A 21,407-nucleotide genomic window follows, 5' to 3' on the forward strand; every position below is an offset into this window, starting at 1 on the left:
AACTGTTTTTGTACATAATTTTGAAACCAAAAAGCAACAAAACGAACATTCCGGCGAGATTTTTATCAATAAATTAATATTAATTATAGTCTCTTATTGAATAAAAGAATGACAATTAGTTGGACGAATAAGAAGAAAAGTTCGACGAAAGAGACGATGGAGACTCCAATCAAAATACTCAGAATTCCTCCGAGATAAGACATGAACTTGGTTAGCTGGAAAATATTGATTGATTCATCAGAATACTTGAATAATAACTAACATCCATAGCCGGAGTTTCACTGTAAATCATGTAATCAAGTTTCGGGAGAGCAATTCTCAAAATGACCGAATCGAAGTACTTCTCATAACAAGAAGTTTTGTTTACGGATGAATTCTCACAATCCACAATCTGAACTTTTTTGTTTCAATTTAAATACTAAAAAGAAAACTGACCTTATTTACATATGGTAATCTGGAAAGTTTCGAAGTGTAAACGGTCTGTGAACAAGGCAATGGACAAGAACACTGTGGCCAGGTGGATGGATCTCCTTTAGAGTCAACGAGTGCATCGATACAATTCTCTGGAAACAAAGTAGGGATGAAATTTGGAATGGGTGGTGAAAAAACTCTGAGATATATTGCAAGAGATTCCATCAGAAGGCATGGGATATCTCGGATCCATACATTGGCAACTCTCACTGACGACATCTTGATAACATGATCTGAGGCATCCCTATAAAAACTCATTGAATACTTCTCTAATTCGTCTCTTTTTCTCTCACATCCGTAGTGTAATCCCCATCGTAATAATACGATTTGACTTCTTTGATTGCCTTCACGCACTTCCCATATCTTCCACCCAGACGATAGTAGTCTTTCTGAAATTGTTACTGGGTCAGGAAGTCGTATTATCTTTTGATTAACCCTATTTATAGCTATCCTCGATTCAAAATGTGGAGCAGTATTGATTCTAACAGATTCTGAAGTCACAACTTCTTCCTTTGTCGACGTGAAAACCATTACAGCAGCTGTTTCTGTCCACGGAAGATACTCTGATTGTTTCACATTCATTTGCATTTCGAGTCCTCCAGAATACCCAGATTCTCTTGCTTTATATTGGAAAGAAGAGTTCATGTGATTGAATGTGAAACAGTTTCCCAGCACTTTGTCATTCCACATCACAAAGTTTGAGCTGAAATAAATAGTTTCAAGTGTGTTTTGAATCTTACAAACTTTAAATCAATCAGCTGTTGTTCGTATGCAACCCATAAAAACATATCTTCCGCAGTCCAAGACAAAGCAGTTCTTGTTTCCAAACTGTATCCTCCGATAAGAAATGGAATTATGTCACGGACTAATGTTGGATCATTTGTAAGCTCTTGTGCCATCTGGAACATTGAAATTAGATTTATTAGGTTGATGCATAAGTTTCTTTCTTTTTTGAAGGTGTGACTTTGGTCCTCGGTCTCTTAGCGGAGAGATTGTTTCTCAACCCAAACTTTTTTGCATTCTAATGACCTCTTTAGTGGCTAACACATAATGTTTCAAGTTAGTGCATCGACAGTCCGCTCGTGAAAACGATGACTTTTTCGGTCGCCAACCAAATGTGTATTCTGGTAAGTTTTTTGATTCTAGTCTCATCGATATCAAAATGCAGAGATCTTCATAAAAATTTAAATGCAATTTATAGAACAAAACTTTATCTTGTTATCACACTTTAGTTTTTCATCGGAATGTTGAAAATAAAAAAGTTATGATCAGACGCTCGACAGCAACAAGAAATCATGGTTCGGCTGGGTTCACACAGATTACAGAAAAATTTGAGACAGCATTTATACCAAACTATTTGTGAAAGGTAGAGGATAACATAAGTAAGTTATGCCATAAAAAGTTTATGGCCAAGTCATCATATTAAGTGATACAATTTGGGTGATGTGTTTGCTATGATTTTTGCGCTTCTCAGAAATTTTGTGTACTAGACCTGGGTGGAGTCTAGGTCTCTTCTCAACGCTTACAAACAAGTCTGAATTATTTTGTTACAAGTAATTAACAGTAGATACATTGCTCTGTAATTGTGCAAAAGATCTAATGGATTGCTTCAAAGGTACGAGCAGAAGGCTTCATCAAATTCAAAAATCACGTGATTTTGATGATGTTGATTTCAGGCTTCTTGCGAAAAAAGAAAAATGATGTGAATATCCGAAACAAAATAAATTTAGAAATGTCAATGTCTACTCTACTCAATAATAAACATTTCTACCAATTTTCATATCTAGCGATGAAGAAAAATCGAAAACACTCGCACATCCCTAAATTTCTGTTCCTCACCTTTCTTCAGAGACGGGCATTGAACTAGCGTTGCTTAGATCAAAGGTTTTTATCATATTTTTAAACATGCATCTTTTTGTTTGTTTTAATTCTAATAAGTTTACCCACTCTCGTCAACATTTTCTAGGAAAAAAATGGAGACCAAGAATGGTACCAAAAAAGGGTTCCTCAAGTGTTTTGACGTGTCTACGGCTGAGATTAAGCAGTTGACGGACCTCAAGTCGCAGGTAAAATCACAATGAGTTAAAGGTACTGACCAACTATATTTCTCATTATGTGAACTATTAGTCTTCTAGAAATTTCATACCAAAAATTACCCAAAAAAGAAAGAAACTTATGCATCAGCCTAATAGATCAATCTGAAATGGCAACCTTACTTCATCAAGCTCATCCGGCCCCAAGTTTCCATAGGTTGCATTCAGAATTTGATAAATTATCTTATCTGGAAAACGATTTCAAGATCTCGACGTTGGAAAATTTCCGTAAACGTACTGAACAGACATGACTTTCCAAACATATTGGGACCACAAACACAGTAATAACTTCCATTTGTATTCACACAAGTAGCATCTGGATCTTTTGTTTTGCAGAGAGTTGTGTCTTCGGCACATTCATCCACATCTGAAAAGTTATTTAAAAATAAAATTATATTTTCAAACGAGCTACCAATTGTACAGTTGGTCCCAGTCCATTGAGGAGTACAAGTACAATTGTAACTATTCGGAGGCCCGATGATATCTTCACATTCTCCACCATTTTGACACGGAGTTTCATCACAATAAAATCTTTCTGAAAACAATATGATCTCCAATCATTTGATACTGTTCTTGAAAACCTTCTTCACAAAGAGTTCCCTTCCAATCAGGTGTGCATTGACATGTAAAAGTGGAATCTAGTAGATCATAGGTGGGAATACAAGTCCCTCCATTCTCACATTTGTTGATGTAACAAGAATTGAAAGCTGTAATTCATGTAAACCTCAACATCTCTCTTTTTTTGGAAGTTCTCACTTTCACAGTTTGTATCCATATAGAGATTCAAGCAGGCACAAGAATAGCTACCATTTCCCAAGTCAGTACATGTTCCACCGTAGAGACAAGGCTTCGAAGTGCAAGGGTCTCCGACTGGAGTAAGAAATATCAATATATAAGGCTACAGTGTCTCATGAACATACCACAAGGAACAGTTTGATTAGTACTTGTACAAAGACAATAACTTCCAATTTGATCATCGGTTATTCCACATGTTCCAACTCCACAATCCACAGATGCACATGGAGTCAACGTGGCATCACTTTGGCATGTTGACCCGGTTTTAAGCGGATTACATAAACAAGTATAGGCGGCTGCAGACGTTTGAATACATTTTCCATTTCCTGCAGCATCTCCGCACGGGCCAGGTGTGCAGACATCATTTAACGAGTAGACAGAAGCAGATCCAGAATTCATATCAGAATATGAGCACGTGGCAAGAAGAGCAGCAAGGAGACCACCGACTGAAATTTATATTGATTGAGTTGAATTAACTTGTTTTATGGAATGGTTTACGTAATCCGGCTTGAGGAGGATCAGTGAGAGTATTTGTTGTAGAGAAGAGACACTCTCCTTTCGTTCCACTCATTGCTGAAAAAGGTAATTCCATTCTCTCAATCTTTATGAGAAGACCAACTTGAATACGCATAATTTGAGGTGGGATTAGCTTCCCGATAAGCAACTAAAGCATCTCTACAATCATTTCCTTTTGTAATGGTAGCAGAGTAGACATAATAGTCCGTGAAAGTAGCAGACGAGTCATCATAACAACCAACATACGACGTCTGAACACTACGGGCGGTTTGACACGTGTCACCATAATAATCGAATGGACATTGGCAATATGGAGTAGTCTCACTGAATATTAGCTCACAAGTGCCTCCATTTGAACAGTACCCAGCACAAGGATCACCAGAGTCTAAAAGTTTTATTGAGAAGGGATCGTTCTAAATGAATCATACATTGACATTGTTCTCCGTAGAATCCAGTTGCACACGCACATGTGTAAGTTCCTCCGGACGAAGAGCAAACTCCATTTTGTAAGCAAGTCTGTGGAGAGCACGGGTCACTTGTCACTATAAAATAGAATTTCATCAGATCGTAGACATAAAAACTCCAAAATAGACCACTAACACATCGTGCAGTCAGTTCCTGTATACCCAGCAGCACATGTACATGTCGGAATGTCGTCAACAATATTGCATTGCTGATTAGAAATTGTGCACGGACTCGGAGAGCAACTCGTCGGACCGGTGCAAACAGTGTCGGAGGTTTGAGTTGATTGATCAGAACAGGTGCATCCTGAACAAGTTGTGGCAGTTGTTCGGTTCGCAGGATAACAATATCCATGAGCACCGCAATCATATGGAGTGTCCGTCTGGAATTTTAAAACCCAAAACTTTTACTTTTTTGTTGACTTTCGTTTTTGTTTTAATATAAAAATGCTATTTTACCTGAGAGAAAACAACTGGAACAAACAGCAGCAATAGAAACATTATTCTGTCAACTGAACCTTCTTTCTCTATTCAGAAATCGTTTCAAAACTCTTTTCTTTTTCGAAATTCGAGATTCAGATCGAATTTCCTCATGAATTATTGATACTAAAGAAGACACAGAAGCCGTCTTATTTCCTCTTTGTTTCTGATTCTTCTTGTTCTAATAGAATTTTTTGGGAAAAAGTTTATCAAACAACAAAATTCAACGGTACTAGTTCATGGGCGAAGCTGGGTTTCAATATACATGAGATCGTTTTATTTATTATGGTATCAATCTTCCTTCGAGGATACTGTACTGCGTGGTGAAACTTCTGATGACGATGTCTGAAATCTACATTCCAGCAAATAAACCTTCATAAACCACTTACGCTATTGCCTCGTTCTTCGAATCGTTTCCTATGGAGCACACTCGCTGCATACAACATAGATGCTACTTTACTTTTGTGGTCCTCTTCCTAAAAAATTAATAGATTATTATGAGAAAAAAATTCGGGAACTCACTCCGTGGAGTTCTTCATGATCTGTCGAGCTATGGCCATGACCATGTCCGTGTCCGTGTCCATGGGTTATATTCACTCTTGGTTCTCCTAGTTGGAAATAACCCATATTCAAGTATCTTTGAAGGAATTCCAGATAACATCCGGAGACAGTAAATGCGAAGAGATAATCAGCAGGGAACAGTGTTTGAGTGAATATCATGCAGATGAGAGTGGTGCTTGAGAATCTGAAAACCTTTCGTGTTATTGAAAAGTGTTTTCTTAGAAAACGTACGGGAATTTTTCGTCAGTGAGTTGATATTTGATAAGTGATGTTTGGAAAAAAGTGACTCCAAAGTGAATCCAAGCAAGAAGAAGGCCCGCGAGACATGCCAGAGGCAAAAATCTTTTAGTTGCAATACAATCTTTGTCTGAGAGTGCAAGCAGTCTTCGAACTGCAAAGTACTGTAGCCATTGTGTTAACTGTAAAAAGTTCATTCCTTTTTACGAATTGAGTTGAGTGTGACTCACTTGAACCATAACTAAATCAACATTCTGAATGACTGCATCTGACCATATTATGAATCCATCAACTCTCTGATATTCAATTTCCACAGATTGCAAGATCTGCAACATATTTCATTTCGTTTTCTCTTCCATTTCACACACATTTGCTAAAGTTCAGAAACAAAGGATGGTTCCTGTTATCTATTGAAATGATCCAATAAAAAACTGTGTCTTGACTGTCAACAGAATCCAAAAAATCACACCTATAAAGTTGCTCTCCGAACCGGAATGATAACGGAATTCAGGAATACGAATAGGGATGCTTGAAAAATTTTGAACACTTACCAGCTTGATGAGAAGAACGACACAGCAGCCGAATAGAATTGAAATATCTCCTCTTGCATGTGCTTTGTGATGAGCATCGAGACGTTCGTTTGGAATTGTTCTCGAGAAGGCATAGAGCTGAAATCGCATCAACTTAGAAACTTATTCTAAGAAAAAATTTAACCAGAAACACGATTTTTTTCGATTCCGGGGTTTCATTCTCTTGTTTTTACTCACCGCTCCGAAGAAAAACACTTGGCAAACATTTGCAGCCAAATTGATGTAATCATTGGTCATATAATGCTCATCCACCAATTCATCAAAATCTGAAAAGACCTGAATCATTTTTAAAGTTCAAGATCATTTACCTATAGTGTAGTAAAAATAAAAAAGCCATTTGAGTGCGGACATAATCATGACGATTGGAGAGATAAGAACAAAGAAAGCGACAAGATACTTGCTGACAATCAGTGGCTTATTTTCGAGAGCAGGATGTTCCACGTAGACTCGAGAGACATCTTTCATGAATTCACGGAGCATTCCACGAACGCCTTCTTTTCTCTGGAGTTTTCAAGGTCAAGATTAGTCTAAGCAACCGAAAGCCAACCTTCATTCTTTTCTCTATATCTTCTGCTCTCTCTTCTGCTCCTCCACATGCTAACCAATGAGTTACAAGAAGGATTGGGAAGAATTCAGAAGCACAAGAAATTATTGAAGATGACAGAAGTCCCTTGTTAATATAATACCACATTTTCTGGGTTCCATGAAGCTCCGAAGCTGGATTACACTCGTAATGTCGTTTGATAACTGGACACCAGTACCCTTCTAATTCTTTTCTTTGGCACAACTCCTGAGATTCACTTTAAACAAAGACATACCAAACAAACTTACTTGATGACTCAAATATCCTTTGTAAATGACAACTTTCATCCAAACAACTGCAAACGTGATGTTGATAAAGAGTCTTCCAACTTTATCCAAATTTGAACTGATGGCTCCATAAAATCTTCTGTGGAGGACGTAAATTAGAGATAATCCGGAGAAAGTTGCCATCAAAATATCATAAATTGCTTCAATAAATAACTCAGATGGATACAAAGCGTCCACTAGTTTGTCACAACTCGAAAATGCGTAATCGAACACAATGAAGTATAAATATCCCAACATGATACCGAGAGTCAATGCAATTGCTCCGATAAGAGCTGGATCAGGTATTTCGTGAGGTTCATCTAGTTTTGGAAGTTTTCTTGTTCGATACAAAAACTCAATTTGGATGATTCCACAACAGAACATCAAAAGAGCAACAATCTGAATACCGGAAATGACAATTGTAGATCAAAAAAGAAACATACCAAATGATAAATTCTGAGATAGTAGATAGTATCTTCACGACTTAAAAGCACATAGAAGTTCATGAATACACAGAGTATGAAAATAATGTAGAGAGTTACAGTACAAAAATAATGGATCTGAAAATTATGGATACGGTATTTTAGAGAATGAGATGAAATCAACTAACATGTTTTCCCCATTTTTGAATTTTCATTTTGATCCGTTTCCGTGTTTAAACTGAAGATCGAGAACGAGAAATGCCGGAATTCGGTAGTAAAATATAAAATGAAGGGTAAGAATGATAATGCTGGCACACCGACTCCGAGTAATTATTGGGACATTATCAATGGAGACATTAAAATTTTTAATGCGTTTTCTTTTTATTTTACTGTTGCATGATGGTGATGTTTCTCCTTTTCATAGACACATTTTTTGATCTTGACTTTTGTCAGGTATTGAGTGGTTGACGTACTTCAAGAATTGGGTCAACATAAGGGAAAGACTGCAGAAAAAGTATGATTTTTTGATGGCTCTTTTGAAGGGAAAAGGTGTGAAATTATTGCCAACATCAACTGCAAGTCACAGATTTGTCACTTTTTGTGTGGGAAACAGAACAAATAAGAGAGGGAAAAAGGGAATTCCTAGTCCAGAGGAGTTGGAGAACAGCAACAACGCCTAGATACTGGAAATTATTTCAGAAATAAAATAGTAAGAGTCAGCAGAAATCAGGAACATTCGGAGAGACTTACCTTCAGGTTCCACATAAAATAAATTGTTTAATGGAAGTGAACCCCTTGGGTTCCCACCACTATCTTGTATTCCTTTCTGCAGATATGTGATACACAAATAATAAAAAGAAGCAAATGTAGAATACAGGTTGTCTTCGAGAATTGTATCAAAATTCTGAAGCCCTCTAGCTACTCGAAGAATCATTTTAATTCTACATAACTTATATTCTAGATGAATGGAATCTCCGACTATATCTGATTTTTCCCTTGAATCTCGTCTGAAGGCCAAAGAAGAGAGTAACGAAATACAGAGTACCGAACGAATAAATAAGCTGATTTGAAGTTGTGACGGAATAGTGCGAAATGACGCAAGTGGAATCAGCATAAAATTAAAAATATGCAGTGGAGAATCGACATCAACAGTTGACACAAGTATACCATTGAGTTCCGGTGTATCATGTTTTCATGAACATTTCTTTTTAGTCTCTTTTGGTTTTATTTAAAAGTAAGATTTGAAGGATACAAGATTATCACTGGATAGTTTCAGACAGGTTAGGGAGTAGTCTTTTGAAGTATCAGTTCAACTAAGCACTAAGAAATCGAAACAATTTTGAACCGGCTATTCATGAATTTCAACTGATTGGTGTTCTCTGAATTTTTAAGATTCCAAACTACTTGGGTCAAATGTTCATTCGTTTTCATACATCGTCACCTTTCCGGTTGCTCCCTTCTCTTACCCCGATAACCTGCTTCCGTGTGTTCCTCCCTTCTCATAATCTTTTGTCTAATCACGCCTGTAAACATGCTCACGTAACCAACCAATCTTCCTTTCTCTTCATTCACCTTTTTCTTGAAATCAATTATTTTCTGTTGCTTCATTCAATTAAATATCGAAATCTATCAATTTTCAGCTGGAGAAGAAGAGATGAAGTCAAGGCGTCGAGATGAGGTTGTACAGTTTTGTCGAGAGAACACACTGCTTGTCATGACAATGTTCTCCGTATTTCTGGGTGTTGTTTTGGGATTTGGTCTTCGTCCATTGAATCTTTCACAAGAAACACTTCAACTTATTAATTTTCCCGGAGAAATATTCATGCAAGTTCTCAAAATGATGATTCTACCTCTCATTTTCTCTTCTTTAATCTCTGGTGAGTACTTTCTTTTCAACATGAAATCGAATTTTTCGTTTTCAGCTCTAGCTCAAATGGACGCCAAGGAATCGGGACAAATGGGTGCATCTACAGTGCTGTATTACCTGTCTACAGCTATTTTAGCCACTTTGGTAAGTAAAAACGAACGAAATACAGTATTTTTGTATTCAATATCTAATTTGTAGCTTGGTATCTTCCTGGTTACGGTAATCCATCCAGGAGATCCTTCAATTAAAGGAACAGAGATAGCAGAAGCACCATCTGAGGGAAATGTTTCCCCATTAGACACATTCCTTGATCTCGTCAGAAATATGTTTCCGGAGAATATAATTCAAGCAACGTTTGAGAGAATGCAAACGACATACGTGGCGATACGTCCGAAGATAGCATCAAAAAATGGGACCAATATAATAGTGAAAAGATCAATTGGAATGACAAAAGGAATGAATATTCTCGGAATAATAGTCTTCTGTACTGGTTTCGGAATTGTAATCTCTCAATTGGGAGAGCGTGCCAGAATAGTTGTCGACTTTTTTGTCATTTTGGATGCAGTGATAATGAGATGGGTTGTCACTTTGATGTGGTTTGCTCCACTTGGAATCACTTGTCTTATTTGTGGAAACTTGTTGGAATTGGATGATATCTCTGATATTGCTTCTGTACTCGCTTTATATGTATTCACTGTCTGTGCTGGATTGGTTCTTCATACAATTATCACTGTTCCATTGATGTACTTTTTCATCACAAGGGAGAATCCTCTTCCAATTTTTAAAGGAATGATTCAGGCAGTTGTCACTGCTTTTGGAACTGCATCAGGGTAAGTCCGAATTGAGAAACAATGACGAACCTCAGTAATTTGTTTTCAGAGGAGCCACGTTACCAATGTCAATGCAATGTCTTGAAGATCACTGCGGAGTAGATCGTCGTATTTCTCGATTCGTTCTTCCTCTCGGTTCAACTATCAATATGGATGGAAATGCTTTGTACGAAGCTGTTGCTGTAATCTTCATTGCTCAACTCAACAACGTTCAACTCTCTCTAGCTGAAGTTCTTACTGTTAGTATAACTGCAACAATTGCTTCGATCGGATTAGGATCAGTCCCAGCTGGTCTTGTTTCTATCCTTCTCATTTTGAATACAGTCGGTTTACCAGTACGAGACGTGTCCATGTTGTTTACTGTTGATTGGCTTTTGTAAGTTCTAACAGCGAAAAATGTTTTTAAAATTAATCTTGGTTTCAGAGACAGAGTTCGAACTGCTGTTAATGTTTTGGGAGATGCTTATGCTGCTTCAGTAGTGCAGCATCTGTTACAGGTTGGTCCAAATAGTGTTCCTATTTATTAAATGTTTCTTAATTGTAGAAAAAACTAGACAAAGCAGATGCTCGTCACGATTACAAGGCGGAAATCAAAGGAGAAATCGAGTTATTGAAATCGGCAGCTACCAGTAGAAGACCATCATTTACAATGTCGGAAGCATCGAAAGAGCTGTTCTTGACACAAGCAAGATCAGAAGGAAATTCGAGAATCGGATCACGAATTGGTTCACGTCGTCCATCTTCCACCAACTTGCATTTATCCTGGCGTAATAATCCTATTGATCCTCCATACACACCCCTACCTAACGATGAAAACGTGTAATTCTGTAACTCATTCATCCATGTCACTTTCCCATTCCAATACAGAAAACGGTTATTCTCTCTTCTTTCCACGAGAACCCATGAATTATTTTGTACATATCAATTGTTTCCTATTTTAGCCTGATTGATGAAACTCAATAATTTATGTTTGTAAAATGTTTAGCAGATGAAGAATAGCGCATTAGATTACTTGTATTCGAAAATTAGAGAACTCAAATGGACAATGGAAAACTCAAGAGTTGAAGACTATAAAGAGTTTGGGAAGCTAAAGAAAAAATGAAATGTGCAAATCTAGTTGGATGGGTCGAATTCGAGTCCAAGTCCGAACTTGTGAGCGTCGTTGGCAGAGAGGTTGAATTGAGTTGAGAGAGTAAGCTTGAGAGCTGGGGACAGCGAGTGAGTGGCGGCAACGGCAACCTGGGAAGAGCTGTTGACCTTGGCGCGGATAGCAAGATCGCGGCTTGGGGAGTACTTGGTGGCAAGAGCGTAATCAGCTCCATTTCCTCCAACCTGAATCAAAACAAGTGTATATAATGATTTTAAGCCTCATGTTTACCTTCCATCCGAGTTGAGTTCCGATCTCAACATTTGGAGCAACCTTGTGGTAGAGAGAAGCTCCGAAGTCGTTGGAGTTGATCACAAAGGAGTGAAGAGTGTATTGTGGAGTAGCATGCCCGAAAGCCAATGAGGTAGCGGCCAACTTGTTCGACGATGAATCGAAAGTAGCCGCAGCTCCGATGAGCCATCCGTCGCGAGCGAAGACTCCGGCGGCGTTGATCACTGGGGCGGCGGTGACTCCAACATCAGCAGTGATCTAAACCAAAATATATTTTTATTGTCGTCTTCTTTTTTTTCTGTAGAACTATACTACGTAATCAAAATCGAACCCTAAAATTATCATGTTTCCAGTCCAACTTTATTTGAGAATTGCCAGTTTTATCGCCTAATATATGAAGAAGAGTACTCACTCTGGCAGTTGGGAGTGCCCAGTCGAGCTTCACTTTTCCGCTTCTCTTTCCTGCATGTGGAGCGTAGAGAGAGTCGAGGGTGACCTTAACTCCACGGCCGAATTGCTCATTGACCTCGATGACAGTTCCAAGTTGGTTCTCGGTGTTCCACTTCTCAGTCAAAGTGATTCCTTAAATTAATACATCATTTTTTGTTTTTGTTATCTAGTTTGTTGTTAGAGACCAATGATCACAAGCGTTGTCACGAGGTTTCCCAGTGAACATACAATTGCATCACCCGAAAATATATTGCCCTAGTTTTCTCGAACAACTGATAAGAATCATAAATAATGCCAATTATTGAACGTACCGTATTGTGGAATCTTGTACTTGACATCAAGGTTTCCTCCGAGCTTTCCGGATCCAATATTGTGGGATGCGGCAGACTTGAACTCAACCTCCTTGTTGTCTCCAGCTCTGGTGGTGGAGTCGATCTTCAAGAATCCGAAGTCTGAACAAAAATTTTACAAATATAAAATTATTCTCGAAACTCACTGTATCCCTTGTTGAAGAGGTCCTTGGCGGACTTTCCGAGATCAGCAAAGGTTGGTGGGGCCATTTTCTGAAAATAAATAATGACTATTTTAACAGGGTTCTCAACATTTCGAAGACAAGCTCGGACGGAAAAAAAGAAATATAAAATGACAAGTCCAGAAAAATAACACTGAGAAAATGTTTAGACCCACAACAATCTCTCCGGAGAGAGTGCAAAGAAAAAGAGAAGCGTGTGGCACATTACTCTGGCAAAAGATGTCCTCTAACTCAAAGAGAGAACTATGTTAGAGAAATCTGAAGACAATTCAGAAACGTCAGATTATCTTATCAGAAAATTCAGAAGTGAATGAAGACAGCATAAAACTTCAGCGCCCCCGTCAACTTTGAAAATGAACGAATCACGCCACAAGACAACCAACCAACAAACTGCGTTGTAGAGTTCAAAGGCAAGCACTTCGGCGCGGCGGCCGCCCGTCACGAGACAACATGAGAGTTTGGAGAGACGCTGAGAATGGCGACTGCACCGCGACCGCCTCGCCAACAACAACATTCGAAATTTTAGCGGGCTTTCAAAATTCGAAGCAGTCACGCGCTCAATGTTTGGTATTTACTCGATGATGGGCGACTCTGGAAAGCTTTGATATAAAACAAAAACAAACATATAATTAATAACCAAATCTGAATTTTAATATTTTATAAAGAAATCTTTAAATAGAGAAGTTGAACGCCTTTGGGCTCCGCGGTTGGCCTCCAGATATAGGATTTATAGGTTGCCATAGGGATGCAAACTAGGAAGTGCAACCGGAAATTGAATGTGAACTCAAATGTTTTCCGCACCACTTCTTCTAGCAATTCACGCCATATGCCATTCACACTTTCAATATTCTCTGAATGTACCGCTCCGAAATTTCCAAGCCTCAGCTAGAGAATCCTAATTTAGTGGACAGAATAATTGTTATCATTCTGCCAAACTACTTTTATGAGTATGAAGGAGTCTTAAAACATCTCAGAAAGGAAAACTTTGGTATCATAGAAGTGAGTTGCATTTTTAAGAGTATTTGTGAACAATGTTGAATCTAGAAACACGTGAAGCACTTCAAAGCTGACGACGTAATGGAATGGAAAAGTGCAGATCTAGAGTCTCAAGATATTTGGGAACTTTCGGATAGATTGAGCGATGGCCCATGTATGCTTCTCTTGTGCCAACGAGCCAATGCTTTTATAGAAATGAGAGAAGTCGCCAGATATCACAACGTTATCGCACACAGGTAAGATCCTCAGAACATGTAGGTGGGAAGCAATTCTTTAAAATACGATTACGTGATCAGAATAGAAAACAGCTATCGCAAATTCTAAGTTAACTCACCAACTGAGCACTTCGAGCACTTTTGTCAACATGTAGAAATGTTTACAAAAAATAATGTTATTTTCTGTTTTTCGAGATTTCAGTCTTCAGCCAACACTGAAGAAATCAAAGAATCTTGAAACAATTTTTCAGCGATAATGCTCTGAAACCTAGTTACAGTAATCGATGATCTGTTCGAGAGAACATCAGAGGAAAACTGAATATACCGTGATTGAATACATAACAGTTTTTTCTTTAAAAACTATGTTATTCAGAATGAGTTCAAATGACGGAATCTACTTTTCCAAGACTACCATCGCCGCTTATCATGACACTCTTTTCTTCTTCCCAAAATGTAAGAACTACATTTGAAGAAGACTTCAAAACTTTTTTTGTTTAGATATTGATGAAAAGGCGATTCTCAAACATGCGAAAGATTATCTATCGGTTGAAGTCTGGCCTAAGCTGAGCCAAGGATTAGCTCGTCTTGCCGTTGAACGACCAGATAATCCGATTGTTAGTTGTATTCCAAAATTTGACAATATCTATTTATGTTACTTCTTACAGAAATGGCTGGCCGAGCATCTGCAACAAATGCGTTCATGAATGATTCTGAAGCAATAAACTTTTCTTTTTAAAATTATACACAAAACATAACTATGCGAAAGATAGGGCAGGAACATATTACAAGTAATCAAATAACACACAGGTTGTAGGAAAAAACTCGGTAAACTTTAGAATCAATTATAAAAAAACAAAACAAAACAGAAATTAATACTCTTCCTCCATAGCAATTCGAACAAAGAGAGATGCAGATGGGTCTAAAGTATGCTGGTATCCAGTATTCAATTGTATTTGAGAATATCCGGTTCGAAGACTCATGACAGGAATCGAAAATTCTCCGACAAAATCGTTGGAAGATGTAGAGTCGAAGTCCTGAAAGATGGAATTTTAGAAATGAAAATTAAAGTTTTTAGAGAACCTTAACACAGAAACGGATGATAGCAAGTTCTGGACAACAAAGGGTGAAATAGAAGTTATCTCTCCATTCTGGATTGAATCCGTTGTCTTTGATGATTCTTGTTTTTGCCTTCGTCTCGTCTCTTGGAATTCCAAATATTTGAACACTGACATATGGATCGATGATTTCTTTTCCAGGTTCGGATTTTGGAAGGTATTGTGCAGAGAAGAGACCGATTCCAAGCTTCAGCTTCGGTTTTGTCATAGTTCTCGGATCAATTCCTTCAAGAAGGCATCCAGGTTTCAGAACGTATCCACAATTTCCATTAATTCTGAACAAGCCAGCATTCAAATCAAGCTCTTCACCAGCCGTTTGGAAGTTCATAGCGACACTTTGGATTCCACAGAGCCAAGAAACGATTGGATGCATGTTGGAAGAATCTTGACGGAGACCTTTTGGATAACTTTTGACGAGGCGTTCTGCAGTATATGTGAAGATGGGAACTGCAGCTTCAAACATAGTATACACTTTGTTTTCGGATAGAGATGGACTACCATCAAACGGATCTGTAAATTAAGAATTCGGCTTCGTTTTGAAGATTTAAAAACTAACGTTTGTTTACATCTTGATAAATGTTGTGACTCAATTTCACAGATGGAAGTCCAATCAATGCTGAGAGTTCAGGAGCTACTGGATGTGGATGAACATGATGTTTATCCTTATCAATCGGCGAATCGTCCTCATCGGGTTCTTCAATCTCCTCTTCGAGAATAATCTTCTTACCACGGAGTAAAAACTTTCTTTTCAATTTATTTGGAGAAGGCAATGGGTGACGATGAGAATCTTTGGGTGGAATGTAGAGAGAATCTCCGAGTATTTCTTTGAATAATTCGGCCATCACAGCTTGTTGTACGAAGCCAACATGATTTTCGAGAGTTAAGATCACAGGATATGGGGACGTTTCGAACGCGGTTCTCTGAAACAAACCGGCATTAACCGAGTTGCTGGTTGTAAGACTTATATTATTTTCGTTTACGACTAATTCTCACCTTGATAGCTTCTAACGAATTTCTTAACGTAATCGATTCAATAAAAGTTCTTTTATGTGTGATGACCGGCTCTCCATGCTCACCATCGAACAAATCTACTGAAAAAGCACACGTATTTCTCGTTTTTGAACAAAAAACTAGATATGACTTACACTCTAATAATCTCGCTCCTTTTCTCAGCGCAGAAATATAACCTTCAACTGTTGCTTCTCCTTTTACTTGTAACCCAGTCAAATAGGTGTTATGTGATGAATTAACGAAGTAATGAGTCAGCGGTTGGTCCATATCTTGGAAGATGCTCTCATTTCCTGGTTTGAACACGTTTCCCCATCTTGATTGCATCAGTCTTCGCATTCCCATCAGTCCCATAAGTTTTTCTTTCTGTTTATCCTGCACAGTTTGCTCAAAGGTGTCCAGAATCTGCTCTGCTTTCTTCATATCTACGTTTTCAAACTGAAATTCTAATACTTATGATAATAGTCTTGCGACTGTTCACTCACTCCTTGTTCTACTGTCAGAAATCTTTGCAGATCAGCTACAGTCAGTGTTTCCACATTATCAGAACTTGCTTGAGTCATCACAAATCGTAGATCAGGACGATCGGTAAGTCGTTCAAAAAAATTGAGAAATTCTTTTTCGTTCAGTTTATTGTCTCTCGAGTTTTCTAGTTCTGATTCTCGAAAGATGGCTTTTGCGTATCTTTCACTGATTTGTAAATTCATTCGTTTTAACAGATTCCAGACTTCATCAAATGTGAGAAGACCTGAATAATTTATTATTTTCCGGATCGAAAAAAGTTCTCACCATTTTTGTTAGTGTCTCCTTGTTGAAATTTGTCTATCAACCAAGCAGTTTCATTGAAAACAACTCGTTGGTGTTTAGCGACTGATATGAGATGATTCAGAACGGAAACCCATTTGTCGCGGGTCTAAAAGACTAATTGGAAGTCTTAGTCACTTTTCGAACAAATTCTTTGTTTTCACGGGAAAAGAATTGACGATAAAACTCACTTCTCTAGAATCCGCGCAGAAGTCAACAGACTTATGAAGAAACTTGGCATGCGAAAAGATGACAGAAAAACATCTCGATTCCGGTGCTAGCTCTTGGAATTCGTACTTCTTGGAAGCTCTTTGCAAGTTATCAGTTTGGTAACCAGATCGAACTTCAAGTAACTCTGACAGTGCAACTGATTTCAACGCATTTGGTACGAAATTGAACCAGTAACTTGAATAATAGTTCAGAAATTGTTTACTTTTGATAGTCACCAGAGACATTTCCTTTACTTTTTGACTGAAAACACAGTTATTTTGAAATGAATTTTCAAAGCTTGAAAACATACTTTTTGATTCTACATAGTAATGATCCTTTTTCAGCCCATTCTAATTCTTCTTTGGTTTTTTCTTCATCTGCAGCTTGTGCAGCGGCCTGCTCTTCTGGAGAGACGTTCTTGGCCATGTAACCCTGAAAAAATAACGTTGGTTTGTTGGCGGCAGGCAGTGGTGACAAGAACAAATCAGTGAGAGACGAAGAAGAATTTCGTGAAACCAATTGCAAAATAACTTTGACGAGACCGATGCGGGTCGGTCATCAATGAAGAAGAGAGAGAGAAAGATGCGGGCGTGGTGCCAGTTAAGTTGAAAGGTCTCTTCTGTCGGTCTTTGTTTGGCAATAGATGTATTGATTCGTAAACAAACTTCTGCATGCGTCCGAAGAACAGTTCCTCTTCGTTTTTATCGGAGTCAATAACATATTCTCACTGTTTGACAGGCAGAACTCATGGTCTAAAAAGGGAGGAGTTTGAGAGAACACTCAACAAAAACTGCCAACGATGCTCCGTAATCCCGAGCGCGTGTATTTAAAGAAAAGAAAGGGGATTTATAAACATTGAATATTACGGGAGGCTGGATGTGTTCGGTCTATATATTTTTGGAGATTCAGGACAATAAGGCCTGTTAGATAATTTTTATTTTTGTTGCACTTCTTTTTTGCCTTTTTACACTTCACTAAACTTACAAGCTTCGAAAAATTCATGTAAATACATCAATTATTGAACGAAAAATCATTCCTCATTCGTTTTTTTCCGGTAACTTGGAATATATCGAATTTTTCCAGGAGAATGACTCGTCATGGAAAGAACTCGACAGCAGCTTCGGTCTACACATATCACGAGCGTCGGCGAGATGCAAAGGTTAATATTATATTATTTACGAACTCATGTGAGTGTAATTTATATTTCAGGCAAGCGGATACGGAACTTTACATGCTCGGCTTGGTGCTGATTCAATTAAAGAATTCCACTGTTGCTCATTAACTCTTCAGCCGTGCAGAAATCCAGTGATTTCCCCAACTGGTTATATTTTCGATCGTGAAGCAATCCTCGAAAACATTCTTGCTCAAAAGAAAGCGTATGCTAAGAAGCTCAAGGAATATGAAAAACAATTAGCCGAGGAAAAAGCAAGTGCGAAACAAGCGGAAGGACAAGCCGAAGTTTTAACGAAAAGAACGCAGTTCTCGGCAATCGAAAGTACTCCAAGTAGGACTGGAGCAGTATCAACTCCAAGAAATGAAACAGGAGGATTGGTCAGTAATTTTTGTATTTTGAGTTGATTACAAATGAAATATTTAGAAACGGCAAGGAGGTGTGATTTCAAGTGAAATTGCGGCAAAAGTGAGAGCACATGGTGAGGAAGGAACAATGTCTAACATGAAAGGAGATAAAAGTACTTCTCTTCCGAGTTTCTGGATACCAGAGCTCAATCCAACTGCTGCCGCTTCGAAACTTGAAAAGCCAAGCTCAAAAATTCTTTGTCCGGTTTCGGGAAAACCTATTAAAATGAAAGAGTTATTGGATGTCAAGTTCACTCCAATGCCAGGAACTGAATCATCTGCGAAACCGAAGTTTGTCTGTCCAGTGACCAGAGATGAGTTGACGAATACAACCAAATGTGCGTATCTCAAGAAGTCGTAAGTTAATAATTATTAGGATAATTCAAAACGATTCATCCTCTCATAGGCAAGCAGTCGTGAAGTACGATGTTGTTGAAAAGTTGATCAAAGGAGATGGTGTCGATCCAATCAACGGAGAGCAAATGACCGAAGACGATATAATCGAGTTGCAAAGAGGAGGAACTGGATATGCTGCAACGAATGAGGTCAAGGCGAAGCTGATCCGGCCACAACTTGAATTGCAATAATTAAGCTTGTTGCTATTTTATTATCTGTATATGCTTTTCATTTTTTCTTGTTACAACTCAAAATTTTAAAATAATAATTTATTTTGATTTATTAGTTCAAAGCTTTTTCAATATGTACAAATATTTTCTTCAGCATCTAGCACCTTTGTTCGATTAACCAAGAAGTGTGCTTTGAGCACAATTAGGACCTGTCCATCCAAGATTACAAGTGCAGCTGTATGACTTCAAAGACCCCACACACAAACCATTTCCAGAGCACTGAAGAGCCCCAGTACACAGTGGCTCGAGTTCACAACGAAGTCCTGTGAATCCTGGAGCACAAATACAACTTGGAAGAAGCTTGTTCCCTAGACAAATTCCATTTCCATTACAATCTTTGGATTCGCAGAATAGAGCTTCTGTTCCAGGGAGAAGAGCTGAAGATTAGAGATTGAAGGCATATATGGGGTTATTACGAAGACGTACTGAATCTGGATTCACATCTTGAACCGTAGTATCCTGGAGCACAGATGCACGACTTCAAATTCTTCGTTCCAATACAAATTCCATTCGAGTTACAATCGGATGATTCACAAATTGTCCCAGTGACTGAATTCAGTGTGTTTAGAGAGGGCCGTGAACTGATTCAACTCACTCTTTTCACATCTTTCTCCAGAATATCCCAGGTAACAAGCGCAAGTCATCGAATCTTTTGATCCAATACACAACCCATTAGAGCTGCAATCACGGGCGTCACAAAGAGTCACTGGAGTCTTTTCACATCTGGATCCAGTGTATCCGATTTGACAAGCACACGAAAAACTGTTTTTAGTGCCCAAACAGAGACCCTTATTATTACAATCACTGGGAGAACAGAAGGTAATGGGAGCTGATGGATCAATATTCACTGAAAAGAAGGTTCATTTTTTTCAATTACATCCTAAGATGTACTCACAAAGTCCGGAAATTTCACTTTCACACTTGAACCCGGTCTTTCCAAGATTACAAAGACACAGTGGAGCCTTTTTGGATCCGACACAAACTCCATTCCCGTTACAATCACTTGCTGTACACATTTCCAATGCGTCATCGTCCAAACCGAATGGATTATTCAACAAGTTTAAAGAACTGGCAGTTGGGAAAAGATTTGGGAACAATTGGTTATTCTTGTTGTTGGAGAAAAGATTGAATGGATCCATAAGATCTGAAATTGAGAAGTTTCATTATGTTCTAGATACGAACTATTCTCTTACTTGCAACTGAATCACATGAATCTCCAGACCATCCAAGGAAACACATACATGTGGATTGTTTTGCAGTTCCGAGACACAATCCTTTTCCACTACATCTTGTGAATGCATTGCATGGAAGTAGATCATTGAGTTCTCCCAATCCTCCGAGTGTCGGTAATCCTTGTCTTCGATATCTTCCAGCTTCAGTAGAAACAATCAGAATTGATAAAATGAGAAGAAGGCTTTTAGAGCAAATCATTGCAAAACACAGTTGTTTTTTGAATCATTTCCAATCCGTGACCCATTTTATAGTGACCCATCATGAAGTCACAAACAAACAATCATTAGCCAGAGCTGGCGCCTGAGTAAACCAAACGCCTTATTTGGTACATTTCGTATAGTATCTAATTGTGACCTCTCGATCAGTGATGACGAAGAATGTCATGCATCAGAAATAAAATGAAATACAGTAACAATATGGAAATGAACTGCATTTTTATGAGCTGTTTGATGGTAATAAAAAGGGCAAAATTCGGAGAGAAAACCATTCGATTTTCTGATTTTTAGGAGAATCGGCTATCATCCGAAATGAAAATCTTTGTTATTCTTGCTCTCATTTTGAGCCTTCTCTCTGTGGTAAGACCTTTCAATCTCTTCGTATGATCCAATTGAATTTCAGCCAACTATGGCTCGTACCCGTTACAGCCATAAACTTGCTGGAGGCTCTCCATCACTTCACTCTTCTTCCGGTACTTTCCGCAAGGCTTCATTCGATAAATGATCGATTTATTCTCGTTAATAAACATTCATCATTGCATCTTTTATTTGTTCGTCTATTCAGATTGAGTAGAGATTTTTTCTTCTGTTTTTTCTTCTTAAAATGAAATGACGTCAAAACATTGAATTTTCGCAACACAAGAGAGAATGAAGTTTAAAAAAGTTTTATTAATTTGTTTTAATAAAAATGAAGATCGTTGCAAGACCCATATTATGGGAATACATTTGTGAAATATTTGGAATGAGAAGAAACTATTAAAGATATGAATTGACTAGAATTTGATAACAAGAAATAATTGACTAGCACAACGGGTAGAGAGGATGAGATGGTTGGTTTTATAGGACATGGACATTAGAAGATCATGGAATTGAAG

The 21,407-nt window shown here is 38.1% G+C and overlaps 8 protein-coding genes across 8 annotated transcripts; 4 read left to right on the forward strand and 4 right to left on the reverse strand.

Moving 5' to 3' along the window:
• Window positions 1–83: 83 nt before the first annotated feature.
• On the reverse strand, window positions 84–7,559 carry GCK72_013953 (uncharacterized protein; the record flags this gene model as incomplete). Its single annotated transcript, XM_053730074.1, has 27 exons — window positions 84–215; window positions 263–391; window positions 436–563; window positions 610–715; window positions 765–860; window positions 907–1,174; window positions 1,258–1,370; window positions 2,688–2,752; window positions 2,803–2,931; window positions 2,977–3,099; window positions 3,146–3,271; window positions 3,321–3,434; window positions 3,485–3,805; window positions 3,858–3,932; window positions 3,979–4,260; window positions 4,304–4,417; window positions 4,476–4,719; window positions 5,206–5,292; window positions 5,339–5,561; window positions 5,609–5,796; window positions 5,845–5,940; window positions 6,166–6,282; window positions 6,382–6,470; window positions 6,513–6,705; window positions 6,752–6,921; window positions 7,023–7,452; window positions 7,497–7,559. The coding sequence occupies 27 exons, from the start codon at window positions 7,557–7,559 to the stop codon at window positions 84–86; spliced, it is 4,221 nt and encodes a 1,406-aa protein (XP_053584846.1).
• Window positions 7,560–9,129: 1,570 nt separating this feature from the next.
• On the forward strand, window positions 9,130–10,995 carry GCK72_013954 (uncharacterized protein; the record flags this gene model as incomplete). Its single annotated transcript, XM_053730075.1, has 6 exons — window positions 9,130–9,352; window positions 9,398–9,486; window positions 9,541–10,172; window positions 10,222–10,548; window positions 10,597–10,669; window positions 10,717–10,995. The coding sequence occupies 6 exons, from the start codon at window positions 9,130–9,132 to the stop codon at window positions 10,993–10,995; spliced, it is 1,623 nt and encodes a 540-aa protein (XP_053584847.1).
• Window positions 10,996–11,285: 290 nt separating this feature from the next.
• On the reverse strand, window positions 11,286–12,560 carry GCK72_013955 (uncharacterized protein; the record flags this gene model as incomplete). Its single annotated transcript, XM_003107668.2, has 5 exons — window positions 11,286–11,504; window positions 11,551–11,808; window positions 11,963–12,132; window positions 12,312–12,452; window positions 12,497–12,560. 5 exons carry the CDS (start codon window positions 12,558–12,560, stop codon window positions 11,286–11,288), a joined length of 852 nt encoding a protein of 283 aa, XP_003107716.2.
• Window positions 12,561–13,387: 827 nt separating this feature from the next.
• Window positions 13,388–14,447, forward strand: GCK72_013956 (uncharacterized protein; the record flags this gene model as incomplete). The annotated part of the gene is made up of 5 exons (XM_053730076.1): window positions 13,388–13,531; window positions 13,577–13,764; window positions 14,117–14,196; window positions 14,242–14,357; window positions 14,409–14,447. 5 exons carry the CDS (start codon window positions 13,388–13,390, stop codon window positions 14,445–14,447), a joined length of 567 nt encoding a protein of 188 aa, XP_053584848.1.
• A 165-nt stretch (window positions 14,448–14,612) lies between these two features.
• Window positions 14,613–17,306, reverse strand: GCK72_013957 (uncharacterized protein; the record flags this gene model as incomplete). The annotated part of the gene is made up of 9 exons (XM_053730077.1): window positions 14,613–14,777; window positions 14,824–15,368; window positions 15,415–15,778; window positions 15,852–15,949; window positions 16,004–16,304; window positions 16,352–16,521; window positions 16,656–16,779; window positions 16,862–17,141; window positions 17,191–17,306. The coding sequence occupies 9 exons, from the start codon at window positions 17,304–17,306 to the stop codon at window positions 14,613–14,615; spliced, it is 2,163 nt and encodes a 720-aa protein (XP_053584849.1).
• Window positions 17,307–17,967: 661 nt separating this feature from the next.
• Window positions 17,968–19,045, forward strand: GCK72_013958 (uncharacterized protein; the record flags this gene model as incomplete). Its single annotated transcript, XM_003107702.2, has 4 exons — window positions 17,968–18,039; window positions 18,090–18,431; window positions 18,478–18,815; window positions 18,865–19,045. 4 exons carry the CDS (start codon window positions 17,968–17,970, stop codon window positions 19,043–19,045), a joined length of 933 nt encoding a protein of 310 aa, XP_003107750.2.
• Window positions 19,046–19,198: 153 nt separating this feature from the next.
• On the reverse strand, window positions 19,199–20,515 carry GCK72_013959 (uncharacterized protein; the record flags this gene model as incomplete). The annotated part of the gene is made up of 5 exons (XM_003107683.2): window positions 19,199–19,461; window positions 19,511–19,633; window positions 19,680–19,931; window positions 19,980–20,228; window positions 20,278–20,515. 5 exons carry the CDS (start codon window positions 20,513–20,515, stop codon window positions 19,199–19,201), a joined length of 1,125 nt encoding a protein of 374 aa, XP_003107731.2.
• On the forward strand, window positions 19,555–21,037 carry GCK72_013960 (uncharacterized protein; the record flags this gene model as incomplete). The annotated part of the gene is made up of 3 exons (XM_053730078.1): window positions 19,555–19,710; window positions 20,824–20,892; window positions 20,936–21,037. The coding sequence occupies 3 exons, from the start codon at window positions 19,555–19,557 to the stop codon at window positions 21,035–21,037; spliced, it is 327 nt and encodes a 108-aa protein (XP_053584850.1).
• Window positions 21,038–21,407: the final 370 nt, after the last annotated feature.

This window comes from Caenorhabditis remanei, chromosome IV, assembly GCF_010183535.1.
Source record: "Caenorhabditis remanei strain PX506 chromosome IV, whole genome shotgun sequence".
Classification (NCBI taxonomy): Eukaryota; Metazoa; Nematoda; class Chromadorea; order Rhabditida; family Rhabditidae; genus Caenorhabditis; species Caenorhabditis remanei.